This window comes from Symsagittifera roscoffensis, chromosome 4 (genome assembly GCF_963678635.1).
Source record: "Symsagittifera roscoffensis chromosome 4, txSymRosc1.1, whole genome shotgun sequence".
NCBI classification, from domain to species: Eukaryota; Metazoa; Xenacoelomorpha; order Acoela; family Convolutidae; genus Symsagittifera; species Symsagittifera roscoffensis.
The window spans coordinates 29,438,527-29,455,276 of record NC_087065.1 but is presented as its reverse complement, the minus strand read 5'-3'; the positions used below and the strand labels follow the sequence as shown (position 1 = coordinate 29,455,276).

Here is a 16,750-nt window from a genome sequence, read left to right as displayed (position 1 = left end):
AATATCTCTTTATTTTTGAGTTGACAATTCGAAAATCACATTTCACTGAAATTTTTCAGAGATATCTTATGCAGTATGTTTCATCTCATTTTTCAGAGAAAAAAAAAGAAGAACTATAATCATTTTCACGCTTGCGATTAGCAAGGGTTATCAATTCGGATTATACTTTTTTTTCGTGTTAACAACTAATCAAAAATAATCACTTGGTAGCTTGATTTGTGATATTCAGTTTTTTTAGTTTCGCATGCATACTTGGTCTAGACGTAATAACTACACCTGGGATGGGTATGTGCCTAGGCTTGATTCCAGCCTGCACCTGTTTTTTAAGCTGTTTGTAGTTTCTAAATAATATATCGGCTTATCTGCCCATGTTTTTTCGGCCTAATAACCGCATCACCAATGTTCTTGTGCTGTGAAAAATTTCTAAAGCGGTTTTGAGTTTTTCAACTGTGACTTTGCGTAAATTTCTTTTCTTTTTTTGTCATGAAATTTTTTGTTTTCGGCTTATGTTTAATTGGCTCAGTGACCAAATTTTGCATTTTACTAAGGAAAAATAGAATTTGATCATTGTGTGTTGTTTAGGAGGGGACAGGGTGTAAAAATTTAAGATTTCAGAACTTAATAACTGCGTTTTTCATGATATTTTTCATTTTAGGCTCAACGGGCGTTTGCCTAATTTTATTCGACGAAGTTGCAGCTCGATTCGTATTTCAGAATTTTTTAACACCTGAGCTTTTTTTAGTGGAAGTGTATTCCTGAAATTGAACTCAATTAAGACCAAAATTTGAAGTTTTTGAAGATATTGTTATTTTAAACAGTTTCAATTTTTTTCGGCTTGGTTTTCATTTTATTTTTTGTCCACTTGCTTGCATTATCATGTTTTTTAGGTATTGCAAGTGGTGCGAAGCTCGGCTTGGCCTCTGTGTTTGAATTGTCTGAGAATAGTTTTTTGTATGGTTCGCTTTTTTGTTTGGCGGCATTTACCATCAGTAGATGGAAGGTTTCTCGCGGAATATTAATTTGCATTTGATCCACATCGGTGTTAATTATGCACTAAAATGAGAACTATAAAAGACTAATGCACTAAAAATATAATGAGCAGTAGAATGGCGGGTCGGATCTAGATGTACGGGCAACTGTTTAATTTCAATGCAGTTTTTCTTTCACTGAGATGTGTTATTACCGTTAAGGGGTATTGCAATCGGGTACTAGAATTTTTCTCCCGTAAATAATTTTGTTCAGAGGACTCATTTATCTCCTGGACTCATCCATCTTCTGATATGCTCAATTAGATAAGGCATGTGTCAGGTTGTAATTATCTTTCCAAAAACATTTCTCAATTTTTTTTCAGGTTCGTGGTTTTCGTCCTAGTTTCTGTCAGTTTATTTTCCATGTTTTTGAAACGCCATTTTTTGTCTTCTGGGGTTTTAGTGAATTACTTTCTAAAGTTTGGGTTTGAAACCAATTTAATACTATAACTTAAATTGCGTATTTTCGAGGGCAAACTATATCCGTATGCGATTGTGTTTCAATTTTTCGTGACCATAGTTTTTTTTCGGCTCAACAGGTTTCGACCCAAAGTTTGTCGCCTTTGTTGCCGCTCGGTAACTGATTTCCATTTTTCAAGTTATTTTTAGGCAATTTTTCATAATTTTTTTTCTTGTCTTTTTCCATTCTATATCTTGTAGTGCAAGTGTTGCGAAGCTGCGCTTTGACTCAGTGTAAATACTTTGCTCTGATTAGCAAGCCGAGTCAGATTATAGGTTTTTAAATAGACAGTAGTTTTTATGTGGAATCTTGTTTAAGGTTGGTTGCGTTAATTCAGTTAATTACACAAGCGTTTCGTTGCCTCTGTTCGGACAAGTATGTCTGGGTTGGGAGGCAGTGTAGGCTGGCCTTCCTGCTACTCTCCGCTGGTCACTTCCCAGTGGCTGTCAGTGGATGCTCCCCACAGTGAGGCTGACTCAGTCAAGGCACTTGAAGATGCACACAAGGCGAAGATGGATTCCATTGCCAAGTTCAACGCCCGTATAATACCGATTGGAAAGGTCGTTAACTAATTACGAATTAAGGATGTTAATATTTCACTGCAATTGAAGCCTTGGAGGACCAAATAGAATTTTCCGAGGATTATGAAGATATACCATATACCATTTGAACAACCAGTCTATGGTTTGAAAAGAATTAGTAAAAGGAAAAGCTGAGTTTCTCAATTAGCTTAATGATGGGGTAGCAATGGCGAAGTATAATAATTTTGATGTTGAACTGAAGTTTGTCATCGGTTGTCAAAGTTATCTGCCAATTTTTCAGACTGAGGCAGACTCGTTGACTTCAATGGGGCCCAATGGGGAGGACGAGGGCGCAGTGGGTGGGGAGGGGGATGGCACCAATGATAGCGAAGAAGGTGCCGAAGTGGACAGTTCCCGAGGGGGAGATGAAGAGCAGGACGATGACGATGACGAGGAAATGTATGAATCATCAGATCAGGGTATGGAGAGTCTGGATTTCGACCAGTGATTTTGGACTCACGGAAACGACATCACTATGGAAATCGAAAACATTTATGAAGCTCAGTGATATCAAAACACGTTTTTTGTACTATTGTAATTTAATTTGGTAGACTTGAGGTTTTAATGTCTGCTGATTGTTAGTACGAAGCTAAGTTTCTCGTCAGCAACAAGTAGCAGACAAGTTATTAGTTAACATTCTTGTAAATAACTTGCGCCTTGTGATTGCTGAAGTTTTTAGGCGCTAGATTCAAAAAGAGCTAATATATTCAACAGCAGCCTGCTATTGCGTATTTTTAGCTTACGTAACTTGCTGAGTGTAGTGGGGGAGATAATGGATGCGGTTGCTTTTTCGCGCGCATACAGTTATCTCATTATTGACTTATACATCGTGAATTGACAGTTATGAATCAAACTCATTTGGAGCAAGAAACTTACGTTTACTTATGTATACTTTTTGATGGGTTATTTAAGACAGGGTTACCAAATCGGTCTCCTTCGGGGGACCAGTCCCTTTTTTTACCCCATTTGTTACCCCCACGTTCAGGGGTCCTCTTTTCCAATTTTTTACTCAGGATTCGAAATGTTCTTTTTCAGATTGCACCCAGAGGACAGTCTGTGTCGACAGACTCTACGTCTGCTAATGTGATTGATCAAATGTTTTGCCTAAGCAAAATTATTTTTGATCTCAATTGTTTTTCCTACACCTATAGTGTTTTTCGGCTCCAAATTGTTTTTTTTTGTAATAATATGAGAGGTCCCCTTTTGTCATATGGGAATTTGCTCACCCTGATTTAAGCCATCATTAATTATTTCATGTTGCTTCATTATGCTAGTCAAACATTCTTTATAAAGAGTCAATGAACAGAGAAAACTCTTACATAGGTCGTGATGATTTTTTTTTCTGGAAAAGTCTCAAATAATTTTGTTCACGCTCAAGTTTGATTTTCCGCTGTATGATATTTGCTTTCTTCTGAAGCTACGTTCATTTCCTTTGTTTAAAGGAAGGCAAATTCCGCCATCGAATAGCAAAAGTTTTAAAGTCAGAAAAACTTTATCGACTTCTAATTTCGAAAGTGAATTTTATTTTTCAGATTTCCGAGCGCAATAAAAACATTACCTATTGATCCAGTTTTCTCAAATTAGGTTAATTTAATCAAAAGCGTCAATCAGAAATGGTAAGAAATTCAAAGAGCTTCAAGGCCGTCTATTTTTTAAATTCGAAAATAGATTTTTTTTTTTTCAAAATAAAGGTCAGTATTTTTTTTCCTGTTTCCTTGCGTTCATTGACTCCGCTACAACAGTCTGGCGGCTTTTCAAACTGTCTGATTTTTTACACGTTGATTTGCGGCAAATCTCTGCAAATTTTTTTCTTCAGGTGTCTGATAGTAAAAACATTTGGCATGGAGCACATTTCGGGGACTTATTTGCACATTCTTTTGGCGCATTTGAGCCCGAGACTGCTGTTACGATCATTGAAAGTAGGAGAGGGGTTATTTGGCTGTGTTCAGCTTTTACCGCACAACATTAGTTACCACAAAAAATTCAGTTGCGATCGACATCGAGTGATATATCATATAATAGTATTAAAGCTATTTCAGTCGTAATTAGGTCGATATTCACTCTAGCGAGCGTTAGTGTATTAGTACAAACCTTTTTTTAAATCCTAACTCGCAAATAAAAGCGTTCATTAAAAGTTTTCATTTATTTGGTGACACTTTTGCTCAGTAGCGGATTAAGGGGGAAGGGGTCGAATCCCCCCCCCCCCCCCTCGGGAATTCGACCCCCTGCGGACCCAAAGGGTCCCCTCTTACTATTTTGAGATATCCATTTTTGGCTGACTGACCTTACAATTTTTCTAAAGGCGCCAATCTATACTAATTTTGAGGGGGGAGCGCGCGCCGATAAAACGCGATTTTTTGGTAAAAATTTTCCAGAAAGTGCCTAAAAATTTTCCAATAAGTGCGGCGCAGAATTGTCGACAAAACTTTCAAAAATTTTTTGAAAATACGCCCCCCCTCGAGAAATTCCTAGATCCGCGCCTGCTTTTGCAATAATCACGATGTAGCATTGGATCGCAGTTCGACGCCCAGACATAGCCGAATTCTTCCTAATACCAGGTTTATTTCTTCTTCTTCTTATTGCACTTTATAGAGCTGCTTTTTGTCATGTTCTTGCTAGTGTTTGCGGAGCATAGCTTCTCCTTTTTCAACTTTTTTGACCAATTTTTCCATGTCCTGAGAAAAACAAGTTTACAAATTCTGCTTTTAGACGAAATCAGCGAGTAGATATTGGTGCCAAACAGTTGTTAATTAAGCTGTGAAAATGAATAATTTTTCTTTGAAAACTTGTTTTGAAGCTTCCTTTAGTCTAAAAAACTAAGCAAAAAATGTTTTTTTTGCCTGTCATTTTAAATGTAGGCCCAAGATGAAGGCATTCAATTAAATCAGTTTATTTTTTCCCCACAGATCAACAAAAAAAATGCAATTTGGAAAAAACGCTAATAAAGGCCAAAGTTGAATTTCTAAGCGTTCTTTTAAGTCTTTACGCCGCGCTCGAAAAAAAAACAATTCGCTTTTTTAAATTTAGTCCTAAATTTGAAAAAAGCTGAATATATTTTTAAGTTCTGTCAAATAACTGTAGTGGGAACTCTCTGTTTTACTTGCGCAGCAACCGCCAATTTCCGGTTTTAATTTTTAATCTTTTGTCAAGTTTTCTTGGTCCAACAGATTGCAGTTTCTATTCTCGTGCGTGCGAAATGCAGTTTCAACTGTTTTTTTTTGCTTGGCTAGAACATTCTGTCCTACATACGCTGCAGTTGACTATGTTTGTAACGGTTAGGTGTTTTCAAGATTAACCTTGTACCGAAGAAAAGCAGAGTATGTGAAAAAAGTCGTGCACCTTACTCCCTGACTACTCGAGAGGTCACCTGAGGGTATAATTTAACCCCCAAAATTTTCCGACGCTTATTATGGAAAATCGCAATTGCGCCAAAAAAAGTTTTTGCTTGTCAAAACTTTCCAAAAAGTGCAAAAAGCAATAAGTTTTCTTGAAGATTTGTCAGCGTCTCAGAAACTTTGGCTCAAAATGACATCTCAATTAATTCGTACGAGCTGAAAAAAAAATCAATTTATTTTACCTAAAAGAAAGATAAAAATTTTTGATGATTTTCCCTGCCACCGCACCACCCAATTTCAAAAAATTGGATCTGCCCTGCTGTGAAGGTTTTCGTTCTTCTGATTTCTTAATTATCTGATTAATTTAATTTTCTGTGAATTGGTGCACGGTTTTGCTTTTCCATTTTTTCATTTCTCAAGGCTACTGTTTGATCGATGAAAGGCTACTGTTTGATCGAAAGTTTTCACTGTTTGATCAAAACCTTAGGGAAAAATTGGGAAAATAATTTTACAGCAAAACTTTAATTGTGATACCAAATCTGTATTTGAGCGCATACGGCCTTTGAAGTCGATCTTTCTGGAACTTTTGAATGACTAGATAGACTGCAGTCTCATTCGCTTGTTGAGTGACTGGAGTCGCATTCGTTTCTCAAATGGTTGCAACTGCACGTCGGGGTATAGAACTTCCCGTTTTAAAGACTGCAATCTGTATCGTTTCTGTGGCTCCACCAGGTACATTTTAGGCATCGACATGTCACCAGCTCGTTTGCTCATGGACTGCAGTCGGATTCTCTTGCCCATGGCTTGAAGTCGCAGACGCTTTTCAGCGGCTGCCACCGCCTGGTCGTATGTGGGGTCCTCGAATCCCCGATTGAACATCTGCACCCGGACTCGTTTCCCATTTGGTGCATCGGGGTCTTCGGTTGTTTCCATGTGATTCTCTTCTTGCTTCTGCAAAGCTGCCTCTCTTTCGTCCTGGCTTTCCAGATAATACATGTTGTACAGTTTTTCATCTTGCCCCTTCGAAATGGGGAAATTGAATTCGGCTGCAGTGGCGGAAGATGCCAAGTAAAGAACGCCGCAAATCAAAATTGGAACAATACTCGGTGTTTTCATTCTGACCGAATTATTACTTTCGGTGCCAGTATAGAGTTAACAGGTGGCTAAAATATTTGAATTGGAGAATGTTTGCTAATGACTGGCCTTTCTCGATATGGTTATGTTCCTTAGTGGGCGCGAAGTTAAAACAAAGATCGATATTGTGCGGAAGGAAATCAATTAGCGGTTAGAAGATACTATGAAGGATAGTTAAATTAAGCCCTTAGAAAGTCTTTCTTTCTTCTGTTAAATGGCTTATAATTAAAGAATTAAAGGTGACAATGAATTCCTCGATGCAGCAATTTCCTTTGCTTCCTGCTTTTCAAAATAAATTAATCGGGCATGTTAAGTTTTGAGTCGGGTGCTTAATTAGGAAGGTTAGTTAGCGGAGGAGGGTAATATATTAGTCACTTGATGAAAGGCTATGCTGATGCTTTGCTTTGTCTGATGATAGATGGATAAGAAGAACAAACTCTTATTTTTCAGCTCTAAGTCTTTTGAGTGATGTTTATTTTGTTGAGTGGCTTCCTGTCCACCTGCAAGTCTGAATTTTCCATGTTGGAATGGGTGGTTGTTTATTCGAAACGGAACATGAAAAGGCTCATAAGAAGCATTTTTAGGTTTTAAATTAATGGTCCTTGAAGCATCACGACGATTCGTAAAGGTTTCGAATTTTCTATTCAAAAGGCCAATTGAACTTTTTATTTCTTACAAAAAATGGCAGGTAAAACTTCAGGTGTGTGATGTGTCGACTGTACTTAGAGGCCAGCAAGATACTGCATGATAACTCTCGGGATCCCGGAGGTGCTGCACTTGCAGAACGATTGCTACAGGATAAAACCTGTATCTTCAAAAAGCGAAAGCAACTGAGTGCATTGGTCACAATAACCAACAGCAATGCAACCAAACTAGCCAGACAACTGGGTCATACTCATAGTCTGGAAAAGAGTGACATGAAACAGCAGACGGAGAAATTCTGGTTACATGCTGTCATTTTGCAAGATTTTTCAAACAGACACACCAAAAAGAGACTGCAGAAACATTGTGATTTGTACGAAACGGAAGAAAAGTTACAAGAGTTTGCATTCCAGAACAGAAGAGGAACTGCTACAGAACAGACTCAGAGTCAGATTGGAAATGACAAGAGAATTGATGAAATGGTTGATTACATGCGTTTTGTTGAGTACAATGTAGAAAACACAGCTGATAATGTTGCCATGGATGCCAATGACGTCACTGAATGGACAGGTTCGGAGTTTGATGAAATAAAATATGTTGAAGATCAGTTGTGCCTCACGCGCAAGTATCTGTTCAATCAATGCAGCCACAAGCAGTTAGTCTCTGCCATGAAGTCTTTGAAGGCCAATGAGTTTCTAATTGACCCAATACTGCCCAAGATGTTCATTTTCCCTGGCGAGGTTAGAATTAAGAAAAGTAGCATGTACAAAAGAGGACTGTTCTACTCGCAAGACAGAGCAAGTGCCATGGCAGCCCATGTGTTGAATGTTCCCAGTGGTGCTACTGTGTTAGACGCATGTGCTGCGCCAGGGAGTAAAACTTCTTGTATTCTGGACTGCTACCTAGCTGGAACCGGGAAGGTGTATGCAGTAGAGAAGGATGCCTTTCGATTTGAGGTAATTAACAAAAACAGATGAGTCATCTCAGTTTTCAATCTAAACCAATACAGTCCAAGGTTCACTTAGTGTGATACCTCACACCAGTAGAGATTTTATGGCTACTGTATTTCACTAGCAGTTGATTTCAAATTATTTTTGTTCCGACCATTGAAAATGGGCAGAACTTTGGATGTGGGTGTATTTTAGTTTTTTTTTCACGTAAAATCAGGTACCGCAAATAATCATTTGAATGAGTCAAGTGATATATCGTATTAAAGTCCTATCAGCCGTGATTCGAACGTCATCAATTTTTTTAAAAAGTTTTCCCAGTGTCGAGAAAACCGTTCTAGTTCCAGTCTTTTTGCGAGCGAGTCGAATGATCGAGTAACGTTTGTTACCTGATAATTTTAGGCTTAGAAAAATTGAAAACTAAATTGAATACCTACCTACCTAGACAAAAAAGAGTAACAAAAAAGTTTCAAAAATATTTTAAAATTATGTGAGTTTTTTTCATGTTTTTTTGTTATTCAATTTTTTGGACAAATGATCGCGATTATGCTCAGTTTACTGCCTTTCTACTTGTTTGTATTATTTTCTCATCACAACGTGTAGAAACAACGACTTCAATTAAAAAAAAACTTTTTAAGAATTTGGTCGCAACATTCTGTGCTACTTGTACAGCAACCGGCTAGCCGTGTTATTAACGGAATTATGTGTTTTCTCGTTTTTCCTTTCACCGAAGCGCGATAATCAAAAGTGAAATATATAATAAAGGTATTGTTACGAAGAGGGAAGGAACTATGCGCTAGGAATAGTTTTTGTTTCTCACTTTTGACATATACAAAGAAAGCTCTTAGAGGGTGAAGTGTAGCATCATGTGAAAGACCTATTAGTCGGAATACAGGTTCAAACATTTGAAAAAAAAATCGAAAAAAATTGGTCCTGAAAATTTTGTTTTGAGGCTCAATTAGTTGAGGTTTGACTAGTTTTTCCTAATTTTAGCATTAATATAGCTATTTTTACCAGCTTTGATTACCTATTTTGTCTAATAATTTCAGCTATTATCACCGTTATAAAAAAAACTGGAAATTCAGACCAAAAAAAAAAGAGAAAAATAATCATTTTTTTTTTTTCGTTTTTTTGTTTTCTTTATTTTTAAACTTCCGAGAGCAAGTGTTTTGTAATCGAGAACTAGACAGTGAAATTTATTATGAAATTTTTACGTTTTCTAGGTTCCTTGCCACTTGGCTTGGAAGTAATGCAGTGGCGTTTGCAACCTAAGGTCTGGAGTTCGAGTCCCGGCGGGATCTTGTTTTGTTTTGAGTATGTTTAAAATTTGGATCTTGTTTTGTAGAGTTTTGTCTGCTCAAGTTTTGTCGGCTTGAAGGCCATATCTCTAATTACTTTTTTTTCTGGAATTTTTTAAACATTTGTTCAGGCTGAAATTTACTTTTTTTGCGGTTTGACTTTTAATTTTGTTTTAAAGTTCAGATCATTTCCTCTGTTGAAAGGAAGGCAATCTCCATTATCAAACAGCAAAAAAGTAAATATCACGAAAAACGTGACCGAGTTCTTGTTTCGATAGTGGAATTTAATTTTCAGATTTACAAGCGAAATAAGAAAAGTTTTCTAGCAATCCAGTTTTTTCAAATTCAGTCAATCATAAATTGTTTTTGAAATTCAAAGGACTTAGAGGCCATCTATGTTCCCTTGAAATTAGAAAATTAAGGTTTTTTCAAAAAACAAGTCAGTATTTTTTCTGTTAAATTGCGTTCATTGACTCTTCTTCATCTGTATATTGGAAATGTTTGTCGGTTCAGTGGGTCTGAAAACTTTCAAATTAAAAAAAAAATCATTTTCGGCTCAACTGGTGTCTGCTCAAAGATAGTCGCTTTTGTTTCCGCTTCCTAAATTTTTTTTATTTTTGTTCATTTAAAATTCAAATGTCTTGCTCGGCTTGTTTGCCTAGAATGGCTTTGGGATAAAATCAAGTATTATGGAAGTGTATGGGATTGGGTTTTTAAATTTTTTTGAGACGCTTTGGAATTTTTTCCATTTGCAAAATTTTATAGTGTTTTCTCAAAATTACTGTGACGCTTTTTAATAAAAGGACAATGAATGGAAAGACTGCCTACTCCCCTGTGTGCCTGCATAATCTTCTGGTCTGTTTTTACGTTACACCACTGTCTACAGGTTTCGAAGAAGTCAGCGAATGGATTGTTTGACCCGTTCTTGTTTTTTTTTAGTTTTCTCAAAAACGACCCTTCTAAGTCTGATATTTTGGTGTTAATGGATCGAAACGGCTGTACACGGTTCACCTGCATAAGAGGCTACGCTCAAGCTTTTTAACACGAAGTTATGCTCCTCGGAATAGTCGAATATTTGAATTTTTGACCGTGTTTTGAAGCATTTTTAATTTTCTCCCAAACTACACTCTCAATTCTGAGATTGTGGGCTCAATGCATATAATCGTGATGGGAAGCTCTCATGCATTAGCGGCCCTTCCCATTTTTTTTTACACAGAAATTAATCGTCCTCGGTCAGGTCAAAATTTAGATTTTCTGAATTTTTTGGACTTCTTCTCGAGAACTACCCCCACAAATGTGAGATTTTGGGTTCAATCCAAAGAATGGGTGGTAGCAAGCTCGATTGTGTACTCGACTATGCCTAAGTTTCTTACACTAATAATTATCCTTCCCGGGGAAAAGTCCATTTTTGATTTTTTTTGACCGTTTTCTGAAACTCGACTTCTCGCAAAAACTACCCTTCCAAATCTGAGTTTTTGGTTTAATCGCAGTAAGAGGTTTAGTGAATTTGTTTTACATAAGCGGGTTCACCCACAGAAAGCTATAGTTCTCGGAATATTTTTTGATTTGTCGAACGTTTTCGGGACACTTTGATTTTTCTCGATAAATATCCTGCCAATTTTTACGTGGTCAATCTAGAAACCCGGTTTGGGGAATAATCTCTGATTATGCGGCTACCATCTATGTGGATTTTAAAAGATCAAGGTCTGAATTTTTAACCATTTTTTAAAAACTATTTAATTTTGCCTAAAAACTACCCTACAAAATCTAAAATGAAGGGCTCAATCGAAAGAGCTGGTTGCGAGAATTTTTGCTGCTAAAGTGATGGCTACTTAAAGTTTTGTATGAAAAGTTTTATCTGGATTTTTTTATAAGTGCGTGGAAATAGCTTTAGTTTTATTCATAGTGTGTTCTAGGGCCGAGCAATTTATCTATCATTTATTATATATTCAAATGCGGGCTTCATTATTTCGTCATGTTTAAGCTTTTCAACTTTTTGTTTTTGCCCGTTTAACTCAAGAATTTTTGCACTTTTGAGCTATATCGTATCTTGCAATGGTTAAGATATTTATTTCAACCGGGGCTTCACTACCTATTAAACTTAACTACATATAAGCAACATATAAGTAGGATGCTGTCAGGGTTTCACCAGGGGTTGCGAATTTCGCCTCCAATTATGATTGCCCAAATCTTTTTAGTTTACGAGATACGACTATTTTGTGATTTTTCAGAACGCTTCAGAAAATTGCTCTGTAGTTGGGTGCTGTCAGATTACTCTCAAGGATTGCGAATCTCGCCTCTATCAATGACTGCTCAAATCCTTGTACTTTTCGAGATATGACGTTTTCGAGATATGACGTTTTAAATTCATATTTTTCAAAATTTTAACCTTCCCAAACCGGTAGTTGAACATTATCAGAGTACTCTCATGGTTTGCGAATCTTACCTCTGAATATGACTGCTCAAATATTTGTAGTTTTACAGACCTGATGTTTTTTGTGATTTTTTTTCAAGTTTTTCAGAACATATAAATATATATTTTTTAAAATTTGAAATAATTAACCCTGTAGTTGGGGCTCTCAGAGTACTCTCAGCGGTTGCGAATCTGACCTCCAAGTAATACTGCTCAAATCTTTGTAGTTTTCAAGGTATAACGTTTTTTATGGTTTTGAAAAAAAAATTACAAAACCTAAATTTGAAGTTTCTCAAATTTTTAAATGTCCAAGGCTGTAGTTTGATGCTGTGAGATAACTCTCAAAAGCTAGAAATCTTGCGTCAAATGCGACGGCTCAATTGCTTTCAGTTTTCGAGATGTGACTTTTTTTTGGGTGTTTTATTTGGGTGCTGTCAGATTACACTCGAATGATGCTTATCTTACTTATATATGCGATTTTTTATGAGTTGTCGAAAATTCGAAGCACCGGAGATGCGTTACCCGTAAGTTTCATTTGAAATCGATTCAAGTTGATGGCATAGCCTATTGTTTTCATGTGTCAAAATTTTTTCAAAAGTATCCTAATTTCGATCAATTTTGTTTATTTTCTTTGTATTTTTGACTTACCTGTTTTTCGCAATGATATGTGGCGATTTTCGAGCGGCATTCAAGAGTATAGTTGTTTCTGGCCGAAAATTTCGAAAAGGATTTTTTGTGTTTTTTTTTTTTACTTTACTGGCACTTTTCATATATTTTTATTGCGATCAAGCTCCTTTAACCTTGCGTATCAAAAATATTTGACAAGTTTAATGGTATTGGGTTATTTTTCGGAGTTTTTTTTCAAGTTTTTAGCAGAAATTGTTTGAAGCTTTAGCTTTCATTTTTTTCAGCTGTTTTCTTACACTTTGATATTAGTTAATAGCAAAAGTTACAGATGATGTTTATAGTCAATTGTTTCTAGCATATACAGTTTTTGTTTGGTTGCAAAGTTTTTGAGTACTTCTTAGGAGCTTTCGTAACTTTATTGGTTATGAAAAGGAATGAACGAGTTGCTGTACGCCGAATCCTTTTTTTATGTCTTAGTTAAATGATTTTTATATAAATTGCAATAAGATTTACCGAATTCTTCTTAGCCTACTATTTTTTCAACAGAATTCTTTTATTTAAGACACATTATCTTTTGATGTTTGGCATTTTGTTTTATCGCAAGTAGTGCGAAGCAAGCTCAGCTTCGCCTCTGTTTATGTGTGTGTAATATCGCAAGTTGTGCGAAACTCCGCTTCGTCTGCAACTGGCTCTCTTTGTTTTTTAGACTATGAAAACATTGTTGTCTCGCTTTCCCAATGTTAACTATGTGAATGACGATTTTACGAATCTGAGGCCAGACCACTACAAAGACGTCACTCACATCCTAGTGGATCCGTCCTGCACTGGCACGGGCATGATAGGCTTCAAGTCACACAAAAATGACGAAGAACGAGTACAAATGCCCAGACTCAGGGCTCTGCAGAGTTAGTCACACTCTTGGTTCCCAAAATGCCTCGCGTTAAAAGAGCTTAAGGCTGGCTTCTCAATTGAAGGTTTTTCTTAATCTACTCAATAGCGACCCGTAGACTGTTATGGTAGATTTGCATATAGCTTGTAGGTGTAGTGAATGCAGTCCACTCAAATCCAACTTTAAACAAACGTGGAATTTAAATTTGATTGGGAGTGCATAGTTGTCATGCAATCACTCTCATTTCTGTTCTTCAGAGTTTCAAGCGGAATTATTGCTTCACGCGCTCACTTTTCCTCGTGCACGAGTGGTAGTGTACAGTACCTGTAGTGTGAAAGTAGAGGAAAACGAAGAAGTCATTCGCTACGTGCTCAACCAGGTCAGCTCGGGTTGGACCCTGGAGACTATTCCGGAGAACTTCAGCTCTTCTAGGGGCAACGAGATGTTCCCAGAAATTGCCCCGCACTGTCTTCGTTACTGGCCGGCCAAAGACTTTACTGACGGCTTTTTTGTTTGTAAATTTGTACGTTTAGATGATGTTAGCCAATAATGACTATTGGAAATAAAAAAATTTTTTCATCATCATTTTAGTAGGATCGAAAGAAGCTTCGCGGCTTTATCAATCATTTCTAAATTCAGTTTTAATTTTCAGGAAAACTAATAAGGTGAGTCAAAAATTGATCAAAAAAATCTAGTCGAAATATCGCTCGAAACAAATCCATCCCAATCCAACCATCGCAGTATGACAGCGCAGCACCGAAATCAGGACGAATCCAGGATTCGATCTCCCGTGTTCTTCACTCAAGCAAGTCAGCGGGAATCTCCAGGTTTCATCATTTATCCGTTATTCTGCTTCTGCGTGAACAGGGGTAGATTTAGGGGCGGCGGACGACCTAACCAACCAAAGGTTCCCCTCTTTGGTATTATTTTAAGCATCCATTTTAGGCCGACCAAATCTTAACTTTGTCTAAAGGCGCCAATATATACTTTTTTTGACGTAGAGCGCACGCGAAACAGGCAATTTTTTGTTTCAGTTTTAATAAAAAGTGCACAGAAATGGCATTTTGACCTGTTTTTTTTTTTTAATTTTTCTGCAGCCTAGAATTTTCTTGCTAGAATAGGTTGTTTATAGTATTGTGGGATCGATCAGAAACTCAATTTGGTATCGACCTAAAAAATGTCGACAAATTTCTGTTGACAAAATGTCGGCATAAGAGGCTACACCCGAGCTTCTTGACACGAAGTTATGGTCCTCGGAATAGTCGACTATTTGAATTTTTGACCGTGTTTTGAAGCACTTCTAATTTTCTCCCAAACTACACTCTCAATTCTGAGATTGTGGGCTCAATGCATATAATCGTGATGGGAAGCTCCCATGCATTAGCGGCCCTTCCCAATTTTTTTACACAGAAATTAATGTGAGATTTTGGGTTCAATCCAAAGATTGGGTGGTAGGAAGCTCGATTGTGTACTCGACTATGCCCAAGTTTCTTACACTAAAAGTTATCCTTCCCGGGGAAAAAGCCATCTTTGATTTTTTCTACCGTTTTCTGAAACTCGACTTCTCTCAAAAACTACCCTCCCAAATCTGAGTTTTTCGTTTTATCGCAATAAGAGGTTTAGTGCAATTCTGTTATATAAGCGGGTTCACCCACAGAAAGCTATAGTTCTCGGAATAGTTTTTGATTTGTTGAACATTTCAGGATACTTTGATTTTTTCTCGATAAATGCCCTGCCAATTTTTACGTGTTCAATGTAGAAACCCGGTTTGGGGAATAATCTCTGATTATGCGGCAAACATCTATATGGATTTTGAAAGATCAAGTTCTTGACTTTTTGACCATTTTTTAAAAACTATTTGATTTTGCCTAAAAACTACCCTATAAAATCTAAGACGAAGGGCTCAATCGAACGAGCTGGTTGCGAGAATTTTAGCTGAAAAAGCGATGGCTACTTAAAGTTTTGTATGAAAAGTTTTATCTGGAATTTCTTAAAAGTGCGTGGAAATAGTTTTAGTTTTAATTCATAGTGTGTTCTAGGGCCGAGCAATCTATCTATTATGTAAGATATATTCAAATGCGGGCTTCACTATTTTGTCATGTTTAAGCTTTTCAAATTTTGGTTTCTGCCCGTTTAACTCAAGAATTTTTGCACTTTTGAGCTATATCGTATATTGCAACGTTTAAGATATTTATTTAAACAGGGGCTTCACTGCCTTTTAATCTTAACTACATATAAGCAACATATACGTAGGATGCTATCAGGGTTTCACCAGGGGTTGCGAGTTTCGGCTCCAATTATGAATGCCCAAATCTTTTTAGTTACGAGATACGACTATTTTGTGATTTTTCAGTACACTTCAGAAAAATGTTCTGTAGCTGGGTGCTGTCAGATTTCTTTCAAGGATTGCGAGTCTTGCCTCCATCAATGACTGCTCAAATCTTTGTACTGTTCGAGCTATGACGTTTTCGAGATATGACGTTTTAAATTCATATTTTTCAAAATTCTAGCCTTCCCAAACCGTTAGTTGAGCGTTATCAGAGTACTCTCATGGTTTGCGTATCTTACCTCTGAAATTGACTGCTCAAATATTTGTAGTTTTTTAGACCTGATGTTCTTTGTAGTTTTTTTAAAAGTTTTTCAGAACATATAAATATATATTTTTTAAAATTTGAAATAATTAACCCTGTAGTTGGGGCTCTCAGGGGTTGCGAATCTTACCTCCAAATAAAACTGCTCAAATTTTTCTAGTTTTTGAATCTAAATGCCATTTCTGTGCATTTTTGATAAGAACTGAAACAAAAAGTCGCCTGTTTCGCGTGCGCTCTACGTCAAATATGATGTTTTTTATGGTTTTTCAAAAAAATACAAAACCTAAATTTGAAGTTTCTCAAATTTTTAAATGTCAAGGCTGTAGTTGGATGCTGTGAGATTACTCTCAAAAGCTGCAAATCTTGCGTCCAAATTCGACGGTTCAATTGCTTTCAGTTTCCGAGATGTGACATTTTTTGGTAGTTCTAATACTTTTCAAAGAACTTTATGCTTTTTCAAATTTTGAATTTAAAAAACGACACGCGAAAAAAGCAATTTTATGTTCCAGTTTTTCTAAAATGTGCACAGAAACGGCTTTTTGACCTTTTTTAAAGTTTGGCTGCAACCTAGAATTTTCGTGACAAAATAGGTTGTTTATAGTGTTCTGGGATCGATCAGAAACTCAATTTGGTGTCGACAAAATTATCGAAAAATTCGCCTCTGCTTGAAGCAAATGAATGTTTTTAGTTAAAGCAACAAGACCCAATTAAATCGTTCCTGTTAGAATTGCTTGCTATGTGAATTTTTTCCACTCTTAAATTTAAATGACAAATTTGTTAACTAAATCAATATGGGGTATCACTC

At 36.6% G+C, this 16,750-nt stretch overlaps 2 protein-coding genes across 2 annotated transcripts; both read left to right on the top strand.

Moving 5' to 3' along the window:
- Positions 1–1,494: 1,494 nt before the first annotated feature.
- On the top strand, positions 1,495–2,626 carry LOC134845182 (ribosomal L1 domain-containing protein CG13096-like). Its single transcript, XM_063862075.1, has 2 exons — positions 1,495–2,048; positions 2,311–2,626. Exons 1-2 carry the CDS (start codon positions 1,866–1,868, stop codon positions 2,515–2,517), a joined length of 390 nt encoding a protein of 129 aa, XP_063718145.1. The 5' UTR covers positions 1,495–1,865; the 3' UTR covers positions 2,518–2,626.
- A 4,594-nt stretch (positions 2,627–7,220) lies between these two features.
- Positions 7,221–13,911, top strand: LOC134845181 (28S rRNA (cytosine-C(5))-methyltransferase-like). The gene is made up of 3 exons (XM_063862074.1): positions 7,221–8,136; positions 13,172–13,370; positions 13,612–13,911. Exons 1-3 carry the CDS (start codon positions 7,246–7,248, stop codon positions 13,902–13,904), a joined length of 1,383 nt encoding a protein of 460 aa, XP_063718144.1. The 5' UTR covers positions 7,221–7,245; the 3' UTR covers positions 13,905–13,911.
- The last annotated feature ends 2,839 nt before the right edge of the window (positions 13,912–16,750 follow it).